This window comes from Oncorhynchus kisutch, linkage group LG20 (genome assembly GCF_002021735.2).
Source record: "Oncorhynchus kisutch isolate 150728-3 linkage group LG20, Okis_V2, whole genome shotgun sequence".
Taxonomy (NCBI): Eukaryota; Metazoa; Chordata; class Actinopteri; order Salmoniformes; family Salmonidae; genus Oncorhynchus; species Oncorhynchus kisutch.
The window spans coordinates 1,101,246-1,122,897 of NC_034193.2; the positions used below are offsets into that span (position 1 = coordinate 1,101,246).

The window sequence follows — 21,652 nt, forward strand, 5'->3', positions numbered from 1 at the left end:
AGTTCCACATTGCAGGTTTAAAGGGAGGACCAGCTGCTGACATTGGACCAGCAGGCAGGTGTCGTTGTTGACATCATGGGTGCGTTCAGTTTGCTTGAACGTTTGCTACGTTGTGCAACTGGTTGTATTTAACGACGTTTCTCCAAAACGTTCTTGTACGTTCTTGAACATACTTTGAGGTAGGTTTGCTGCCATTTGGTGGGTGTGGCGAGGCGTGACTTGAAGCAAGGAGTGACGTATTTAAAGGGAAGTGGCGATGTCGACTGTGTTCCCCGACCCTTTTTTCAACTGGTCGTTCAGTACAGCACCGTTTCAGAACGTAAATACATACGAAACGCAGCCCAGAGGCGTAATCGTTATCATTCCGATTTGCAACTAAAACTAGAGTTTCTATTGGACAAATGCACGTATATCCCGCCCCGTTTTGTTCGCTTCCGTTTAAGAAACATTTTGTAACAGAATCTGCGTAAATAATACGCTCCGAGAGAGATAAGGCGTCGTAACACTGACGGCGTTATGCGACACCGTCTGATCGATGGCTCCGTGCTACAAAACGTCCCGAACACTGGAATTATCCAAATGTTGGGCTCGAACGCACCTAAACTCTTATTACCGTGTAAAATAAAGTAAACAACGGAATACGTGTGATGAAATTATCAGGAGCTGGTTTTCCGTTTCACTCGGTGTGGCGTGGCAGGCTGGGCTCGATCTGTGTGTGGATCACTTCCAAACTAAATCAGTAACAGGACGCGTGTAAATGATTGGATTTAAAGACCGTAACACACAGGTTAGCTAACGTTACTTCCAACTGCAAACATGGAGACTAAACTTAAGACTGCAGCTCAGACTGCTCTGGACTTGGAGCGAGAAAGACAGTATTGTGAACTTTGTGGGAAAATGGAGAATCTCCTAAAGTGCGGCCGGTGTCGAAACTCGTTTTACTGCAGCAAGGAGCACCAGAAGCAGCACTGGAAAATGCACAAGGTGAATTGTAAAGAATCCGAGGTAAAACCACAGGTTTCAAAACAGAAGTCTGCTGAACCTCAGGCACCGTCCGGGGGGATAGAGGGACAGACACTACCGTCACCACAACTAAAGACACGCGTCCAACCCGACAACACCGCATCACCGAGCGGAGAGACAAGAATGAAAGGTTTTATAACTAACGCAGAGTGCGCTGGCTCCTCGGTCGGGAAACCAGGCGGGTCGAACACCAAACCCAACGGACAGACCACCACCCGGTCCACGCCTCAGAATCTCGCCATTGAGTACATCGTCCCGTGTATGATAAAGCATGGGATATGTGTTGTTGACAACTTCCTCGGCGGTGAAACGGGGCTGGCCATCTTGGAAGACGTTAAATTGTTGCATAAAACCGGGAAGTTTACCGACGGTCAGTTGGTCAGTCAGAAAACGGACTCCACTAAAGACATTAGGGGAGATAAGATCACATGGATCGAGGGCCGAGAGACCGGATGTGAGAAGATCTGCTTCCTCATGAGCCGGATGGATGATCTGGTCAGACATTGTAATGGTCAGCTGGGAAACTTTACAATAAATGGAAGGACTAAAGTAAGTATCCAGGTTAAGGTAAAGCTGCAATATGAAACGTTATGTCCAACCCGATCAAATTCACATAGACTTGTAAGTTATAGATCTGTCATTCTCATTGAAAGCAAGTTTAAGATGCTGTAGCTCTGTTTATGTGTGTGTAATTTCTATGCACACCATTACGTGTCGTTTTTGTGTCTTCTACTTTCGGTTTTGTACCCCACCGACAAAACAGCTGAAAATATGTTTTTGCATATGTTCAATTTATTTCACAGTGGTTTTGTTTAGATGGTACAATGATTCTCTAAACTATACTTGCTTGTTTTGTCACACAAACTGAAATTAGTCGAACTATTAGAATTTTAACAACCAGGAAATGGCAGAGTGATTTCAAACCTGGGTATTTATAATCGTTATCTTGGCTCATATGTCATGCAATAGTCGAGGCTGTTTCCCAAATGGCACTCTGGCCCTTTACATTATAATGGTTATCTTTAGCAGATGCTCTTATCCATTACCAATTAGGTTTAGGTACCTTGGTCGTGGGCACATCGGCAGATTTTTCACCTAGTCCATTAAGGGATTCGAACCAGCAACTGGTCCAACGCTCTTACCTGCTATGCTCCCTGCCGCTGTAGAGCCCTATAGACCCTGGTCAAATATAATCCACTATATGCCGTTTGGTATGCACACACGGTGTGGTTACAACAGCATGACCGTTTGGTATGCACGCACGGTGTGGTTACAACAGCATGACCGTTTGGTATGCACGCACGGTGTGGTTACAACAGCATGACTGTAAACCCCTCAGTGGGTATGACCTGGTCTATTAAACCCCTCAGTGAATATGACCTGGTCTATTAAACCCCTCAGTGAATATGACCTGGTCTATTAAACCCCTCAGTGAATATGACCTGGTCTATTAAACCCCTCAGTGAATATGACCTGGTCTATTAAACCCCTCAGTGAATATGACCTGGTCTATTAAACCCCTCAGTGAATATGACCTGGTCTATTAAACCCCTCAGTGAATATGACCTGGTCTATTAAACCCCTCAGTGGATATGACCTGGTCTATTAAACCCCTCAGTGGATATGACCTGGTCTATTAAACCCCTCAGTGGATATGACCTGGTCTATTAAACCCCTCAGTGAATATGACCTGGTCTATTAAACCCCTCAGTGGATATGGCCTGGTCTATAAACCCCTCAGTGGATATGACCTGGTCTATTAAACCCCTCAGTGGATATGACCTGGTCTATTAAACCACTCAGTGAATATGACCTGGTCTATTAAACCCCTCAGTGAATATGACCTGGTCTATTAAACCCCTCAGTGGATATGACCTGGTCTATTAAACCCCTCAGTGGGTATGACCTGGTCTATTAAACCCCTCAGTGAATATGACCTGGTCTATTAAACCACTCAGTGAATATGACCTGGTCTATTAAACCCCTCAGTGGGTATGACCTGGTCTATTAAACCCCTCAGTGGGTATGACCTGGTCTATTAAACCCCTCAGTGAATATGACCTGGTCTATTAAACCCCTCAGTGGATATGACCTGGTCTATTAAACCACTCAGTGGATATGACCTGGTCTATTAAACCCCTCAGTGAATATGGATATGACCTGGTCTATTAAACCCCTCAGTGGATATGACCTGGTCTATTAAACCCCTCAGTGGATATGACCTGGTCTATTAAACCCCTCAGTGGATATGACCTGGTCTATTAAACCACTCAGTGGATATGACCTGGTCTATTAAACCACTCAGTGGATATGACCTGGTCTATTAAACCCCTCAGTGGGTATGACCTGGTCTATTAAACCACTCAGTGGATATGACCTGGTCTATTAAACCCCTCAGTGGATATGACCTGGTCTATTAAACCCCTCAGTGAATATGACCTGGTCTATTAAACCCCTCAGTGGATATGACCTGGTCTATTAAACCCCTCAGTGGATATGACCTGGTCTATTAAACCCCTCAGTGAATATGACCTGGTCTATTAAACCCCTCAGTGGATATGACCTGGTCTATTAAACCCCTCAGTGGATATGACCTGGTCTATTAAACCCCTCAGTGAATATGACCTGGTCTATTAAACCCCTCAGTGGATATGACCTGGTCTATAAACCCCTCAGTGGATATGACCTGGTCTATTAAACCCCTCAGTGGATATGACCTGGTCTATTAAACCCCTCAGTGGATATGACCTGGTCTATTAAACCCCTCAGTGGATATGACCTGGTCTATTAAACCCCTCAGTGGATATGACCTGGTCTATTAAAACCCTCAGTGGATATGACCTGGTCTATTAAACCCCTCAGTGGATATGACCTGGTCTATTAAACCCCTCAGTGGATATGACCTGGTCTATTAAACCCCTCAGTGAATATGACCTGGTCTATTAAACCCCTCAGTGGGTATGACCTGGTCTAATAAACCCCTCAGTGGATATGACCTGGTCTATTAAACCCCTCAGTGGATATGACCTGGTCTATTAAACCCCTCAGTGGATATGACCTGGTCTATTAAACCCCTCAGTGGATATGACCTGGTCTATTAAACCCCTCAGTGGATATGACCTGGTCTATTAAACCCCTCAGTGGATATGACCTGGTCTATTAAACCCCTCAGTGGATATGACCTGGTCTATTAAACCCCTCAGTGGATATGACCTGGTCTATTAAACCCCTCAGTGGATATGACCTGGTCTATTAAACCACTCAGTGGATATGACCTGGTCTATTAAACCACTCAGTGAATATGACCTGGTCTATTAAACCACTCAGTGGATATGACCTGGTCTATTAAACCACTCAGTGGATATGACCTGGTCTATTAAACCACTCAGTGAATATGACCTGGTCTATTAAACCCCTCAGTGGATATGACCTGGTCTATTAAACCCCTCAGTGGATATGACCTGGTCTATTAAACCCCTCAGTGGATATGACCTGGTCTATTAAACCCCTCAGTGAATATGACCTGGTCTATTAAACCCCTCAGTGAATATGACCTGGTCTATTAAACCCCTCAGTGGATATGACCTGGTCTATTAAACCCCTCAGTGAATATGACCTGGTCTATTAAACCCCTCAGTGAATATGGATATGACCTGGTCTATTAAACCCCTCAGTGAATATGACCTGGTCTATTAAACCCCTCAGTGGATATGACCTGGTCTATTAAACCCCTCAGTGAATATGGATATGACCTGGTCTATTAAACCCCTCAGTGGATATGACCTGGTCTATTAAACCCCTCAGTGGATATGACCTGGTCTATTAAACCCCTCAGTGGATATGACCTGGTCTATTAAACCCCTCAGTGAATATGACCTGGTCTATTAAACCCCTCAGTGAATATGACCTGGTCTATTAAACCCCTCAGTGAATATGACCTGGTCTATTAAACCCCTCAGTGGATATGGATATGACCTGGTCTATTAAACCCCTCAGTGGATATGACCTGGTCTATTAAACCCCTCAGTGGATATGACCTGGTCTATTAAACCCCTCAGTGAATATGACCTGGTCTATTAAACCCCTCAGTGAATATGACCTGGTCTATTAAACCCCTCAGTGAATATGACCTGGTCTATTAAACCCCTCAGTGAATATGACCTGGTCTATTAAACCCCTCAGTGGATATGACCTGGTCTATTAAACCCCTCAGTGAATATGACCTGGTCTATTAAACCCCTCAGTGGATATGACCTGGTCTATTAAACCCCTCAGTGGGTATGACCTGGTCTATTAAACCCCTCAGTGGATATGACCTGGTCTATTAAACCCCTCAGTGGATATGACCTGGTCTATTAAACCCCTCAGTGGATATGACCTGGTCTATTAAACCCCTCAGTGGATATGACCTGGTCTATTAAACCCCTCAGTGGATATGACCTGGTCTATTAAACCCCTCAGTGGATATGACCTGGTCTATTAAACCACTCAGTGGATATGACCTGGTCTATTAAACCACTCAGTGGATATGACCTGGTCTATTAAACCACTCAGTGGATATGACCTGGTCTATTAAACCACTCAGTGAATATGACCTGGTCTATTAAACCACTCAGTGGATATGACCTGGTCTATTAAACCCCTCAGTGGATATGGATATGACCTGGTCTATTAAACCCCTCAGTGGATATGACCTGGTCTATTAAACCCCTCAGTGGATATGGATATGACCTGGTCTATTAAACCCCTCAGTGAATATGACCTGGTCTATTAAACCCCTCAGTGGATATGACCTGGTCTATTAAACCCCTCAGTGAAAATGACCTGGTCTATTAAACCCCTCAGTGAATATGACCTGGTCTATTAAACCCCTCAGTGAATATGACCTGGTCTATTAAACCCCTCAGTGAATATGACCTGGTCTATTAAACCCCTCAGTGGATATGACCTGGTCTATTAAACCCCTCAGTGAATATGGCTTTCCACTAGATGTATGAACATTGCTGCTATAACAGCCTCCACTCTTCTGGGAAGGCTTTAATATGGAGTTGGTCCCCCCTTTGCTGCTATAACAGCCTCCACTCTTCTGGGAAGGCATTCCACTAGATGTAGGAACATTGCTGCTATAACAGCCTCCACTCTTCTGGGAAGGCTTTCCACTAGATGTTGGAACATTGCTGCTATAACAGCCTCCACTCTTCTGGGAAGGCTTTCCACTAGATGTAGGAACATTGCTGTGTGGACTTGCTTCCATTCAGCCACAAGAGCATCAGTGAGGTCGGGTACTGATGTTGAGCGATTGGCTCGTAGTCAGCGTTCCAATTCATACTAAAGGTGTTTGATGGGGCTTAGGTCACTCTCAGCAGGCCAGTCAAGTTCTTCCACACCGATCTCGACAAACCTTTTCTGTAAGGACCTCGCTTTTGTGCATGGGGGCGTTGTCATGCGGAAAGAGGCCTAGCCCAAACCATTAAAAACAGACCCAGACCATTATTCCTCCTCCACCAAACTTTACAGTTGGCACTTTGCATTTCGGATAGGTAGTTCTCCTGGCATCCGCCAATCCCAGATTTGTCTATGGAGATTGCATGGCTCTGTATTATACACCTGTCAGCAACGGCTGTGGCTGATGTAGTGTGGCTCCACTCATGTGAAGGGGTCTTCACATACTGCTGTGGATACAGTGTATCTTTAGTACAACATTGGTTACGTTTAGAGAGCAACTGCAGTTTCAAAACAAACACGATATTGTACGATTTGGACGTAACTTCACCCATAGATCTTGGAGGATTGCATGATATTGTATATGAAACGTATGCACCTAGTTTAACCCAGAAGAAGCCACGTGCACAACGCAGACAGAGGAGCTCAGAATGTTCCTGGAACAGAGACTTGTTCAGGTTCAGTCGTCATGAAGCACCTCGCCTGTCTGCGTGTTAGTCCATGATCCTCTTTCCGGTTACATCAACATCATAGAAACCGTATTATTACCATGGCATTATAGCAGACTAGCCTCCCTGGGCTCGTAACACACCGAGACTAATCATGTCAAATCTTTCTGCTCCGTATATGTAAAGCGATCCGATTCCATCTGTTGATGTAGCTTAAGACATTTCACAAGGCTCATATATATTGTGTAAAAACACTGGTTTAAGTGTTTAAAAGAAGGTTAAAACATCATATTTATGCATACATGTCTCAAAGTTAACATTTACGGAGGTTTAGAATATGTTTCATTAGAATTTTTGTCGATCTGGCAAAGGGACTGAAGGTATTGACGCTGGAACCGCCTGTGCTCCTAACCCTGGGTGTGTGTTTGTCACCACTCTGTTGTAATCTACAGGACTACCGGGTAACCAAGACAACCAGTTATCCATGTAAACAACGGCTCTCTGCACGTCTCACATGTACAACTCGTTGTGCTGTAGGGTTTCTACAGGGCCACTGAGCTGGAGAGGGATGAGGAGGAGGAGGGGAGAAGGAGGAAGAGTGTGTGGGAGGGAGAAAATAAACTGGGTTGAACTCTGACTCCTGCCCCCTCTCCAGAGGGAGTATGTTTTAATGGTTGTGCTACGTGCCGTGCGGCGCGTGCTGCAGCAGCGTGAGGGAGGCTGGCCTAGCCACTAGTCATTGGATGTTCCTCCCAGATAGAGAATAACTTACACTGAAATAGCCATGCATGTATATGAGCCATTTCGTAGAACGGTCAACCTGAGCATCTACAAATAAAGTGTGAAACCATGTCCATAAGTATACTTTAGGTCTAAATGACGGAGGTCAGACTTTATTTTAGAAAGTCTATGTAAGAAATGGTATGAATTCTGACCATTACAGAGTAGGATACACAGTCTCAAAGGCTTTGCAGTCAATTATGTTTCATTTATTTAAGAAAGGGTTCACAGAGCTTGTTTTTCAGCTCACAGCAGCCCCCCCATATTTCATTTATTTAAGACATTATTAGGTAGGGTGCATTGTTTATTAGGCAGGGTGCATTGTTTATTAGGTAGGGTGCATTGTTTATTAGGCAGGGTGCATTGTTTATTAGGCAGGGTGCATTGTTTATTAGGCAGGGTGCATTGTTTATTAGGCAGGGTGCATTGTTTATTAGGTAGGGTGCATTGTTTATTAGGCAGGGTGCATTGTTTATTAGGTAGGGTGCTTTGTTTATTAGGTAGGGTGCTTTGTTTATTAGGTAGGGTGCATTGTTTATTAGGTAGGGTGCATTGTTTATTAGGTAGGGTGCATTGTTTATTAGGTAGGGTGCTTTGTTTATTAGGTAGGGTGCATTGTTTATTAGGTAGGGTGCATTGTTTATTAGGTAGGGTGCATTGTTTATTAGGTAGGGTGCATTGTTTATTAGGTAGGGTGCATTGTTTATTAGGTAGGGTGCATTGTTTATTAGGTAGGGTGCATTGTTTATTAGGTAGGGTGCATTGTTTATTAGGTAGGGTGCATTGTTTATTAGGTAGGGTGCATTGTTTATTAGGTAGGGTGCATTGTTTATTAGGTAGGGTGCATTGTTTAGGCAGGGTGCATTGTTTATTAGGCAGGGTGCATTGTTTATTAGGCAGGGTGCATTGTTTATTAGGCAGGGTGCATTGTTTATTAGGCAGGGTGCATTCAGAAAGTATTCAGCCCCCTTGACTTTTTCCACATTTTGTTACATTACGGACTTATTTTAAAATAAAACCCCATAATGACAAAGCAAAAATAACATAAGTATTCAGACCCTTTACTCAGTACTTTGTTGAAGCACCTTTGGCAGCGATTACAGCCTCAACTCTTCTTGGTTATGATGCTACAAACTTGGCACACCTGTATTTGGGGAGTTTCTCCCATTCTTCTCTGCAGATCCTCTCAAGCTCTGTCAGGTTGGATGGAGAGCGTCACTGCAAAAAATAAAAAATAAAGAACGCCTGGAATTTCAGCCTGTTTTCAGCACACAGCATGACATCACAATCTGATCTGATTATTCTGACCAATGACCAGTTATCTTTTATTTGCATAGGTATCCTCCTACTCTTACCCTACGGCAGTGTTTTTTTAACTAGGGGTCGTCTGATTTGAAAATGGGGATTGATTGCCCTCGGTTCATAGAATCCGTAACCTCCAGTAGCCGCTAGATGCGGTTGTCATGAACAAAGCCGTTTCTGTTTTCTTCCTACATAAGTGGTTCTATCTTTTATAAAAGGTTTAAGTTACAAAATATTATGAGCCCATCACTGAAAGATCAGACTCTAAGGAACATGTGTGTGTCTGTCTCCCTCTACGAGCCACGCAGGACTCATTAGAACAGAGGACAAGACCTATATCAGACTGGGAGGGAAGTACAATCATCTTCCCAATGCCTTTCTGGTTCATTTCAGTCACTTAGTTCAAACCATACTTCCTTCAGTTTGAAATACTGTCAATAGTACTGTCAGACTCATTTGTAATAGACTGTCATAGCTGTTGAGCACATCACTCTTTTACATGGTGGGGGTTGCAAATTATATTACAATTGGGATCGCAAGTGTAACGGATGTGAAACGGCTAGCTTAGTTAGCGGTGGTTCGCGTTAAATATCGTTTCAATCGGTGACGTCACTTGCTCTGAGACCTTGAAGCCACGGCTTTTGTGGAGCGATGGGTAACGATGCTTCGTGGGTGTCAGTTGTTGATGTGTGCAGAGGGTCCCTGGTTCACTCCCGGGTATGGGCGAGGGGACGGTCTAAAGTTATACTGTTACACAGGCATCAACGTCCAGAGTTGAGTTTCTGGCCTCTAGAGTCTAGACCACTCAACTCAGAACCTCCAAACCAGTTCCGCTGTGTGTTTTCATTGTTCTCTTATCAGGGACTCATTTAGACCTGGGACACCAGGAAGGTGATTCCCCTTTTTAATCAGGGACTCATTTAGACCTGGGAAACCAGGTAGGTGCAATGAATTACCAGGTAGAACAGAAGAGCAGCAGGCTCTGGACCCCTGGTCTAGATGATCCTATCTGCCATCAGGGCTGTGTATGTAAATATATTTAAATGTGTTTCATCAAGCCCACATGATCAGACTGAGCCAAAGGAGGCTCAGGGAAAATAAATGATGAAACATATATTTGGAGTTATTTTCACACAGTGGGCTTTTAAATCTACAATTAAAAGACTGCATGGGGGCATGTACTAGAAAAACATATTTGTGCATCAATAGGTTCATTTAGGGTGTGGTGTCTGGCTTGTCTACTATTCAGGCTTCCTGATAGGGTGTGGTGTCTGGCTTGTCTACTATTCAGGCTTCCTGATAGGGTGTGGTGTCTGGCTTGTCTACTATTCAGGCTTCCTGTCAGAGTGTGGTGTCTACCTGTCAGAGTGTGGTGTCTACCTGTCAGGGTGTGGTGTCTACCTGTCAGGGTGTGGTGTCTACCTGTCAGAGGGTGGTGTCTACCTGTCAGAGGGTGGTGTCTACCTGTCAGAGGGTGGTGTCTACCTGTCAGAGGGTGGTGTCTACCTGTCAGAGGGTGGTGTCTACCTGTCAGAGGGTGGTGTCTACCTGTCAGAGGGTGGTGTCTACCTGTCAGAGGGTGGTGTCTACCTGTCAGAGGGTGGTGTCTACCTGTCAGAGGGTGGTGTCTACCTGTCAGAGGGTGGTGTCTACCTGTCAGAGGGTGGTGTCTACCTGTAATTATGCAATTCTAAGGTTCTGCAACTTCCGTTGGCATTTTTTTTTTTTACATTCCAAATGATGATTTTTATTTGAATGTCTATTTTAGACTGTAACATCAATAACGGAGGGTGTAACATTCATAGCGGGAGTGTGTGTGGGTCACCTTCCTAGGTCTAATCGTGACGGGACAGTTAATGTTGGCATGAGTAATGGTATCATGTTCTTAAGTGTCAGGACTAATCATCTCCTTCCAAGGCAATCATCATAATGTTTCTGTTCTGTTGTCTAGGCGATGGTGGCGTGTTACCCAGGCAACGGGACCGGATACGTACGCCATGTGGACAATCCGAACGGAGACGGGCGATGTGTCACCTGTATATACTACCTAAATAAAGACTGGGACACCAAGGTATATTACTGTACCTCTCCAGTTATACTGAAATGAATCCTCTAGCACAGAGACTGAGATAGCAAGGTATTAAATATTACTGTCTCCAGTTATACTGAAATGAACCCTCTAGCACAGAGACTGAGATACCAAGGTATTAAATATTACTGTCTGCAGTTATACTGAAATGAACCCTCTAGCACAGAGACTGAGATACCAAGGTATTAAATATTACTGTCTCCAGTTATACTGAAATGAACCCTCTAGCACAGAGACTGAGATACCAAGGTATTAAATATTACTGTCTCCAGTTATACTGAAATGAACCCTCTAGCACAGAGACTGAGATACCAAGGTATTAAATATTACTGTCTCCAGTTATACTGAAATGAACCCTCTAGCACAGAGACTGAGATACCAAGGTATTAAATATTACTGTCTGCAGTTATACTGAAATGAACCCTCTAGCACAGAGGGTAAACAAGATCCTTTGGGTTTGACCAGAGCCAAGTAGGGAATAGGGTGAGCTAGGACACATGCCCGGCATCCTGAATGGGACTGGTGTTTATTGATCTCTAGTTTGTGGTCAGGTGTCTGGTGTTTATTGATCTCTAGTTTGTGGTCAGGTGTCTGGTGTTTATTGAACTCTAGTTTGTGGTCAGGTGTCTGGTGTTTATTGAACTCTAGTTTGTGGTCAGGTGTCTGGTGTTTATTGATCTCTAGTTTGTGGTCAGGTGTCTGGTGTTTATTGATCTCTAGTTTGTGGTCAGGTGTCTGGTGTTTATTGATCTCTAGTTTGTGGTCAGGTGTTTATTGATCTCTAGTTTGTGGTCAGGTGTCTAGTGTTTATTGATCTCTAGATGTGTGAAGAGAACAGCCTATCGTATCGTAGTATTAACATGTGTGTAGAGAACAGCCTATCATATCGTAGATGTGAAAGGTTGAATGCGAGTCTCCGGGTTCTTTTATCCAAACGAACTCTTTTCCTGTTAGATTCTTCTTCTGATTGCTCAGCAGGAAAGACCGTTCCCACGCCGCTTCCTATCCACAGCTCTCCTCCCTAAGTCCTCCACCACTCGAGTGTCCCAAATGGCACCCTATTCCCTAGACTGTCACTTCTTGGTCAACAGTAGTTCATTCTTAAGGGACTAGGGAGCCATTTGGAACACAGACCCAGAAGGTGGAACAGTCTTTTCTTCTCTTTTCTAGTTCCATGTTTGTAACTGATTCAGCCGTAGGTCCTTTAAATGGCCTTCTCATCCTTTCAAACAGTTTGTTGCTCTTAGTGCTGCTATGATCTGTCTGTTGACCTTGTAGTCAAACCCATTTCTTTCTATAGCAGAGTACTAAATACATGTGTCATCTGTCATTCTATTGTTGTGCTCTGTTCTAGGAACACGGGGATATTTTGATTGATATGTTCTGTTCCAGGAACATGGGGATATTTTGATTGATTGTTTAATTGATTGATATGTTCTGTTCTAGGAACATGGGGATATTTTGATTGTTTAATTGATTGATATGTTCTGTTCCAGGAACATGGGGATATTTTGATTGATTGATATGTTCTGTTCTAGGAACATGGGGATATTTTGATTGATTGATTGTTTAATTGATTGATATGTTCTGTTCTAGGAACATGGGGATATTTTGATTGATTGATTGTTTGATTGATTGATATGTTCTGTTCTAGGAACATGGGGATATTTTGATTGATTGTTTAATTGATTGATATGTTCTGTTCCAGGAACATGGGGATATTTTGATTGATTGTTTGATTGATTGATATGTTCTGTTCCAGGAACATGGGGATATTTTGTTTGATTGATTGATATGTTCTGTTCCAGGAACATGGGGATATTTTGATTGATTGTTTAATTGATTGATATGTTCTGTTCTAGGAACATGGGGATATTTTGTTTGATTGATTGATATGTTCTGTTCTAGGAACATGGGGATATTTTGATTGATTGTTTAATTGATTGATATGTTCTGTTCTAGGAACATGGGGATATTTTGTTTGATTGATTGATATGTTCTGTTCCAGGAACACGGGGATATTTTGATTGATTGTTTAATTGATTGATATGTTCTGTTCTAGGAACATGGGGATATTTTGATTGATTGTTTAATTGATTGATATGTTCTGTTCTAGGAACATGGGGATATTTTGATTGATTGATTGTTTAATTGATTGATATGTTCTGTTCTAGGAACATGGGGATATTTTGATTGATTGATTGTTTAATTGATTGATATGTTCTGTTCTAGGAACATGGGGATATTTTGATTGATTGTTTAATTGATTGATATGTTCTGTTCCAGGAACATGGGGATATTTTGTTTGATTGATTGTTTAATTGATTGATATGTTCTGTTCTAGGAACATGGGGATATTTTGATTGATTGTTTAATTGATTGATATGTTCTGTTCCAGGAACATGGGGATATTTTGATTGATTGTTTAATTGATTGATATGTTCTGTTCCAGGAACATGGGGATATTTTGTTTGATTGATTGATATGTTCTGTTCCAGGAACATGGGGATATTTTGATTGATTGATATGTTCTGTTCTAGGAACATGGGGATATTTTGATTGATTGTTTAATTGATTGATATGTTCTGTTCTAGGAACATGGGGATATTTTGATTGATTGTTTAATTGATTGATATGTTCTGTTCTAGGAACATGGGGATATTTTGATTGATTGATTGTTTAATTGATTGATATGTTCTGTTCTAGGAACATGGGGATATTTTGATTGATTGTTTAATTGATTGATATGTTCTGTTCCAGGAACATGGGGATATTTTGATTGATTGTTTAATTGATTGATATGTTCTGTTCCAGGAACATGGGGATATTTTGATTGATTGATATGTTCTGTTCTAGGAACATGGGGATATTTTGATTGATTGTTTAATTGATTGATATGTTCTGTTCCAGGAACATGGGGATATTTTGTTTGATTGATTGTTTAATTGATTGATATGTTCTGTTCTAGGAACATGGGGATATTTTGATTGATTGTTTAATTGATTGATATGTTCTGTTCCAGGAACATGGGGATATTTTGATTGATTGATATGTTCTGTTCTAGGAACATGGGGATATTTTGATTGATTGATTGTTTAATTGATTGATATGTTCTGTTCTAGGAACATGGGGATATTTTGATTGATTGATTGTTTGATTGATTGATATGTTCTGTTCTAGGAACATGGGGATATTTTGATTGATTGTTTAATTGATTGATATGTTCTGTTCCAGGAACATGGGGATATTTTGATTGATTGTTTGATTGATTGATATGTTCTGTTCCAGGAACATGGGGATATTTTGTTTGATTGATTGATATGTTCTGTTCCAGGAACATGGGGATATTTTGATTGATTGTTTAATTGATTGATATGTTCTGTTCTAGGAACATGGGGATATTTTGATTGATTGTTTAATTGATTGATATGTTCTGTTCTAGGAACATGGGGATATTTTGATTGATTGATTGTTTAATTGATTGATATGTTCTGTTCTAGGAACATGGGGATATTTTGATTGATTGTTTAATTGATTGATATGTTCTGTTCCAGGAACATGGGGATATTTTGTTTGATTGATTGTTTAATTGATTGATATGTTCTGTTCTAGGAACATGGGGATATTTTGATTGATTGTTTAATTGATTGATATGTTCTGTTCCAGGAACATGGGGATATTTTGATTGATTGTTTAATTGATTGATATGTTCTGTTCTAGGAACATGGGGATATTTTGATTGATTGTTTAATTGATTGATATGTTCTGTTCTAGGAACATGGGGATATTTTGATTGATTGTTTAATTGATTGATATGTTCTGTTCCAGGAACATGGGGATATTTTGATTGATTGTTTGATTGATTGATATGTTCTGTTCCAGGAACATGGGGATATTTTGATTGATTGTTTAATTGATTGATATGTTCTGTTCCAGGAACATGGGGATATTTTGATTGATTGTTTAATTGATTGATATGTTCTGTTCCAGGAACATGGGGATATTTTGATTGATTGTTTAATTGATTGATATGTTCTGTTCCAGGAACATGGGGATATTTTGATTGATTGTTTGATTGATTGATATGTTCTGTTCCAGGAACATGGGGATATTTTGTTTGATTGATTGATATGTTCTGTTCCAGGAACATGGGGATATTTTGATTGATTGATATGTTCTGTTCTAGGAACATGGGGATATTTTGATTGATTGTTTAATTGATTGATATGTTCTGTTCTAGGAACATGGGGATATTTTGATTGATTGATTGTTTAATTGATTGATATGTTCTGTTCTAGGAACATGGGGATATTTTGATTGATTGATTGTTTAATTGATTGATATGTTCTGTTCTAGGAACATGGGGATATTTTGATTGATTGTTTAATTGATTGATATGTTCTGTTCCAGGAACATGGGGATATTTTGATTGATTGTTTAATTGATTGATATGTTCTGTTCCAGGAACATGGGGATATTTTGATTGATTGATATGTTCTGTTCTAGGAACATGGGGATATTTTGATTGATTGTTTAATTGATTGATATGTTCTGTTCCAGGAACATGGGGATATTTTGATTGATTGTTTAATTGATTGATATGTTCTGTTCCAGGAACATGGGGATATTTTGATTGATTGATATGTTCTGTTCTAGGAACATGGGGATATTTTGATTGATTGATTGTTTAATTGATTGATATGTTCTGTTCTAGGAACATGGGGATATTTTGATTGATTGATTGTTTGATTGATTGATATGTTCTGTTCTAGGAACATGGGGATATTTTGATTGATTGTTTAATTGATTGATATGTTCTGTTCCAGGAACATGGGGATATTTTGATTGATTGTTTGATTGATTGATATGTTCTGTTCCAGGAACATGGGGATATTTTGTTTGATTGATTGATATGTTCTGTTCCAGGAACATGGGGATATTTTGATTGATTGTTTAATTGATTGATATGTTCTGTTCTAGGAACATGGGGATATTTTGTTTGATTGATTGATATGTTCTGTTCTAGGAACATGGGGATATTTTGATTGATTGTTTAATTGATTGATATGTTCTGTTCTAGGAACATGGGGATATTTTGTTTGATTGATTGATATGTTCTGTTCTAGGAACATGGGGATATTTTGATTGATTGTTTAATTGATTGATATGTTCTGTTCTAGGAACATGGGGATATTTTGATTGATTGATTGTTTAATTGATTGATATGTTCTGTTCTAGGAACATGGGGATATTTTGATTGATTGATTGTTTAATTGATTGATATGTTCTGTTCTAGGAACATGGGGATATTTTGATTGATTGTTTAATTGATTGATATGTTCTGTTCCAGGAACATGGGGATATTTTGATTGATTGTTTGATTGATTGATATGTTCTGTTCCAGGAACATGGGGATATTTTGTTTGATTGATTGATATGTTCTGTTCCAGGAACATGGGGATATTTTGATTGATTGTTTAATTGATTGATATGTTCTGTTCCAGGAACATGGGGATATTTTGATTGATTGATATGTTCTGTTCTAGGAACATGGGGATATTTTGATTGATTGTTTAATTGATTGATATGTTCTGTTCTAGGAACATGGGGATATTTTGATTGATTGATTGTTTAATTGATTGATATGTTCTGTTCTAGGAACATGGGGATATTTTGATTGATTGTTTAATTGATTGATATGTTCTGTTCCAGGAACATGGGGATATTTTGATTGATTGTTTGATTGATTGATATGTTCTGTTCCAGGAACATGGGGATATTTTGTTTGATTGATTGATATGTTCTGTTCCAGGAACATGGGGATATTTTGATTGATTGATATGTTCTGTTCTAGGAACATGGGGATATTTTGATTGATTGTTTAATTGATTGATATGTTCTGTTCTAGGAACATGGGGATATTTTGATTGATTGATTGTTTAATTGATTGATATGTTCTGTTCTAGGAACATGGGGATATTTTGATTGATTGATTGTTTAATTGATTGATATGTTCTGTTCCAGGAACATGGGGATATTTTGATTGATTGTTTAATTGATTGATATGTTCTGTTCCAGGAACATGGGGATATTTTGATTGATTGATATGTTCTGTTCTAGGAACATGGGGATATTTTGATTGATTGATTGTTTAATTGATTGATATGTTCTGTTCTAGGAACATGGGGATATTTTGATTGATTGATTGTTTGATTGATTGATATGTTCTGTTCTAGGAACATGGGGATATTTTGATTGATTGTTTAATTGATTGATATGTTCTGTTCCAGGAACATGGGGATATTTTGATTGATTGTTTGATTGATTGATATGTTCTGTTCCAGGAACATGGGGATATTTTGTTTGATTGATTGATATGTTCTGTTCCAGGAACATGGGGATATTTTGATTGATTGTTTAATTGATTGATATGTTCTGTTCCAGGAACATGGGGATATTTTGATTGATTGTTTGATTGATTGATATGTTCTGTTCTAGGAACATGGGGATATTTTGTTTGATTGATTGATATGTTCTGTTCTAGGAACATGGGGATATTTTGATTGATTGTTTAATTGATTGATATGTTCTGTTCCAGGAACATGGGGATATTTTGATTGATTGTTTAATTGATTGATATGTTCTGTTCCAGGAACATGGGGATATTTTGATTGATTGTTTAATTGATTGATATGTTCTGTTCTAGGAACATGGGGATATTTTGATTGATTGATTGTTTAATTGATTGATATGTTCTGTTCTAGGAACATGGGGATATTTTGATTGATTGTTTGATTGATTGATATGTTCTGTTCTAGGAACATGGGGATATTTTGATTGATTGATTGATTGTTTAATTGATTGATATGTTCTGTTCTAGGAACATGGGGATATTTTGATTGATATGTTCTGTTCTAGGAACATGGGGATATTTTGATTGATTGATTGTTTAATTGATTGATATGTTCTGTTCCAGGAACATGGGGATATTTTGATTGATTGATTGTTTAATTGATTGATATGTTCTGTTCTAGGAACATGGGGATATTTTGATTGATTGATTGTTTGATTGATTGATATGTTCTGTTCTAGGAACATGGGGATATTTTGATTGATTGATTGTTTAATTGATTGATATGTTCTGTTCTAGGAACATGGGGATATTTTGATTGATTGATATGTTCTGTTCCAGGAACATGGGGATATTTTGATTGATTGATATGTTCTGTTCCAGGAACATGGGGATATTTTGATTGATTGATATGTTCTGTTCCAGGAACATGGGGATATTTTGATTGATTGATATGTTCTGTTCCAGGAACATGGGGATATTTTGATTGATTGATATGTTCTGTTCCAGGAACATGGGGGTGTTCTGCGTATCTTCCCAGAGGGTAAAGCTCAGTTTGCCGACATCGAGCCTAAGTTTGACCGGTTGCTGTTTTTCTGGTCAGACAGACGGAACCCACACGAGGTCCAGCCCGCCCACGCTATCAGGTTAGTACCTTACCTGGTCAAGTTAAACTAACTAAAATAACAACCTGTTCCAGTTAAACTAACTAAAATGTAACTAACTAAAACACCTGTATAATACATCTTATAACACACCTTTATAACGCATCTTATAACACACCTTTATAACGCATCTTATAACACACCTTTATAACGCATCTTATAACACACCTTTATAACGCATCTTATAACACACCTTTATAACGCATCTTATAACACATCTTTATAACGCATCTTATAACACACCTTTATAACGCATCTTATAACACACCTTTATAATGCATCTTATAACACACCTTTATAACGCATCTTATAACACACCTATAACGCATCTTATAACGCACCTTTATAACGCACCTTTATAACGCACCTTTATAACGCACCTTTATAACGCACCTTTATAACGCACCTTTATAACGCACCTTTATAACACCTTTATAACTCACCTTTATAACTCACCTTTATAACTCACCTTTATAACTCACCTTTATAACACCCGCTCAACCCTCAGCCACCCTCAACTCGCAAACAGCTTATAACACACCCTCACCTGTATCACCTGTCCAGAACTTGGTCTATTATCTCTGGTGTCTCCCTCCCAGAGATGTCAATTCTGACCTCTTCTTCTCCAGGTATGCCATCACAGTGTGGTATTTTGATGCTGATGAGCGAGCCAGGGCTAAAGAGAAATACCTAACAGGTAAACCTCTTACTATGAGGATATCATTGTATGTACCGTAAAACTTTCATTAATTGCCCAGGCATTTATTTATTTCAATGATTGAACACAACAGGCGCTTATTAGAGACAGGCTTCTATTTAGAGACAGGCTTCTATTTAGAGACGGGCTTCTATTTCCTTAAAGCACAACTTTTTCTCAATAAAATGTTGAAAAGACCAACCTACTGTTTATTGTTACCAGTATAAACATTATAATAACACTATTAGTATCTATCGCAGATCAGACTTACAAAGACTAGGCTGTCTATCATACACCCATGAATTTAATGTTGCGTTGTCTTTTTGGTGGCGCCATGGCTAGCAACGATGACAGAATTTTTTTTACAAATCTTTTTAATGCACATGCCTGTGGAAATATAATAGTTGTGTCCATGGTAACCTGGTAAACACTTTATTTCGACCCGGTGTTTATTTGAAACAGCCGTTTATTGCTGAAATGTGTGCCGATGCCCAGCTTTTAAAAGGGACAGGCGGCTGTTTGAGACTCTGCGTTTAATTCAAGTTTTATGTTAAACACCTTTCCACAAACCTAGGAGAATCATCTCACTGTCAGCCTCTACTCTAAGCCTGACTCTCTGTCTGTCTCTGTGTGTCTGTCTGTCTGTCTGTCTCTGTCTGTCTGTCTGTCCTCTGTCTGTCTGTCCTCTGTCTGTCTGTCTCTGTCTGTCTGTCTCTGTCTGTCTCTGTCTGTCTGTCTGTCTGTCTGTCTGTCTGTGTGTCTGTCTCTGTGTGTCTGTCTCTGTGTGTGTCTGTCTGTCTCTGTGTGTGTCTGTCTGTCTCTGTGTGTGTCTGTGTGTTTCCAGGAGCTGGAGAGAAAGGAGTGAAGGTGGAACTGAACAAACCATCAGACCCCAGCTAGTGAGAGAGGAGAAAAAGAGAGAAGAGAGGAGGGGAGGGGAGGAGACCAGAGGAGAGGAGGGAGGGGAGAGAGGAGGAGACAGGAGAGGAGAGGGGAGAGGAGACACCCCATCTACCAGCCAAGACCCCCCCCCCCCCCCCCCCCTCCAGCCATGAAGTGCTAATCCCTGAGAAAGGGAGAGGCCTAAACTAAGAGAGAGGGTGTAAGCGTAAGAGAGAGGATTTCTTTACGTTTTCTGGAGCTCTACGGGTGGACTGATTCCACAACTGACCTTGAATGTCATGACGTCACAGTACTGCAAGGAGAGACTGTCCCTTCTCTGCTTGTGGCCCAAAGGGGACCCTATTTCCTACGTAGTGCACTAGTGACCAAAAAATAGATGCACAAATAGTGCACTCTGTAGGGAACACGGTTCCATTTGGGACAGAGGCGGTGGCTTTTTGGTGAAGACAATGCTGAGAAAAAAGAAGCTGCCATTTAGAGAACGCTTTGAGCTTCAGGATCCAACCGACCCCTGAGAGACTGTCATTCTGTTGTCTTTTACCATGTTCTGGTATTGAGCTTCAGGATCCAACCGACCCCTGAGAGACTGTCATTCTGTTGTCTTTTACCATGTTCTGGTATTGAGCTTCAGGATCCAACCGACCCCTGAGAGACTGTCATTCTGTTGTCTTTTACCATGTTCTGGTATTGAGCTTCAGGATCCAACCGACCCCTGAGAGACTGTCATTCTGTTGTCTTTTACCATGTTCTGGTATTGAGCTTCAGGATCCAACCGACCCCTGAGAGACTGTTATTCTGTAGTCTTTTACCATGTTCTGGTTTTGTGGTTGATTCCTTAAAGGTACAGAGTCCATACTGACGAACTCTGAGTTAACCGTATTGCGAGTGCGTCTCGGAAGCAAGGCTTCTAATTGGGACAGCTAACTTAGTTTTAAAAGGTTTAAGGGTTCATTCAGAGTTCGTAAGTATGGACCCACGGTGTTTTGCTTGTTGTGTTGATGCTGTTTACAAGGAATAAGCTGTTTTAAGCTTTTTGTTCAATGAGGTTTTTAATTAAGAGGAGAGATCTCAATTAAAATAGTTTTTGATAACATGAGAGATCTCAATTAAACTTTTTGATAACATGAGGAGATCCTATTTCTAAAGCTTTTTGATAACATGAGGAGATCCTATTTCTAAAGGTTTTTGATAACATGAGGAGAGACCTCAATAAAAAAAATTGGAACGTATTTTTGTCATGTTTTATGTATCTTCAGTCACTGCACAGTGAAGTGCCTCTCTCCCTCTCTCCCTTCTCTCCCCCTCTCTCGCTCTCTCCCCCTCTCTCGCTCTCTCCCTCCTCTCCCCCTCTCTCGCTCTCTCCCTCCTCTCCCCCTCTCTCGCTCTCTCTCTCCTCTCTCGCTCTCTCCCTCCTCTCTCGCTCTCCCTCTTCTCTCGCTCTTCTCTCGCTCC

The 21,652-nt window shown here is 40.5% G+C and overlaps 1 protein-coding gene across 1 annotated transcript; it reads left to right on the forward strand.

The window, feature by feature from the left end:
• Positions 1 to 281: 281 nt before the first annotated feature.
• egln1a (egl-9 family hypoxia-inducible factor 1a) lies at positions 282 to 21,429 on the forward strand. Its single transcript, XM_031799653.1, has 5 exons — positions 282 to 1,572; positions 10,948 to 11,067; positions 18,446 to 18,582; positions 19,230 to 19,297; positions 20,142 to 21,429. Exons 1-5 carry the CDS (start codon positions 817 to 819, stop codon positions 20,195 to 20,197), a joined length of 1,137 nt encoding a protein of 378 aa, XP_031655513.1. The 5' UTR covers positions 282 to 816; the 3' UTR covers positions 20,198 to 21,429.
• Positions 21,430 to 21,652: the final 223 nt, after the last annotated feature.

Bases quoted from the DNA above. Each gene is read 5' to 3' on its own strand.
- egln1a (XM_031799653.1), top strand. From the start codon at position 817: ATGGAGACTAAACTTAAGACTGCAGCTCAGACTGCTCTGGACTTGGAG. The intron at 18,583-19,229 runs GTTAGTACCTTA...CTTCTTCTCCAG, and splicing joins CAGCCCGCCCACGCTATCAG to GTATGCCATCACAGTGTGGT. The intron at 19,298-20,141 runs GTAAACCTCTTA...GTGTGTTTCCAG, and splicing joins TAAAGAGAAATACCTAACAG to GAGCTGGAGAGAAAGGAGTG.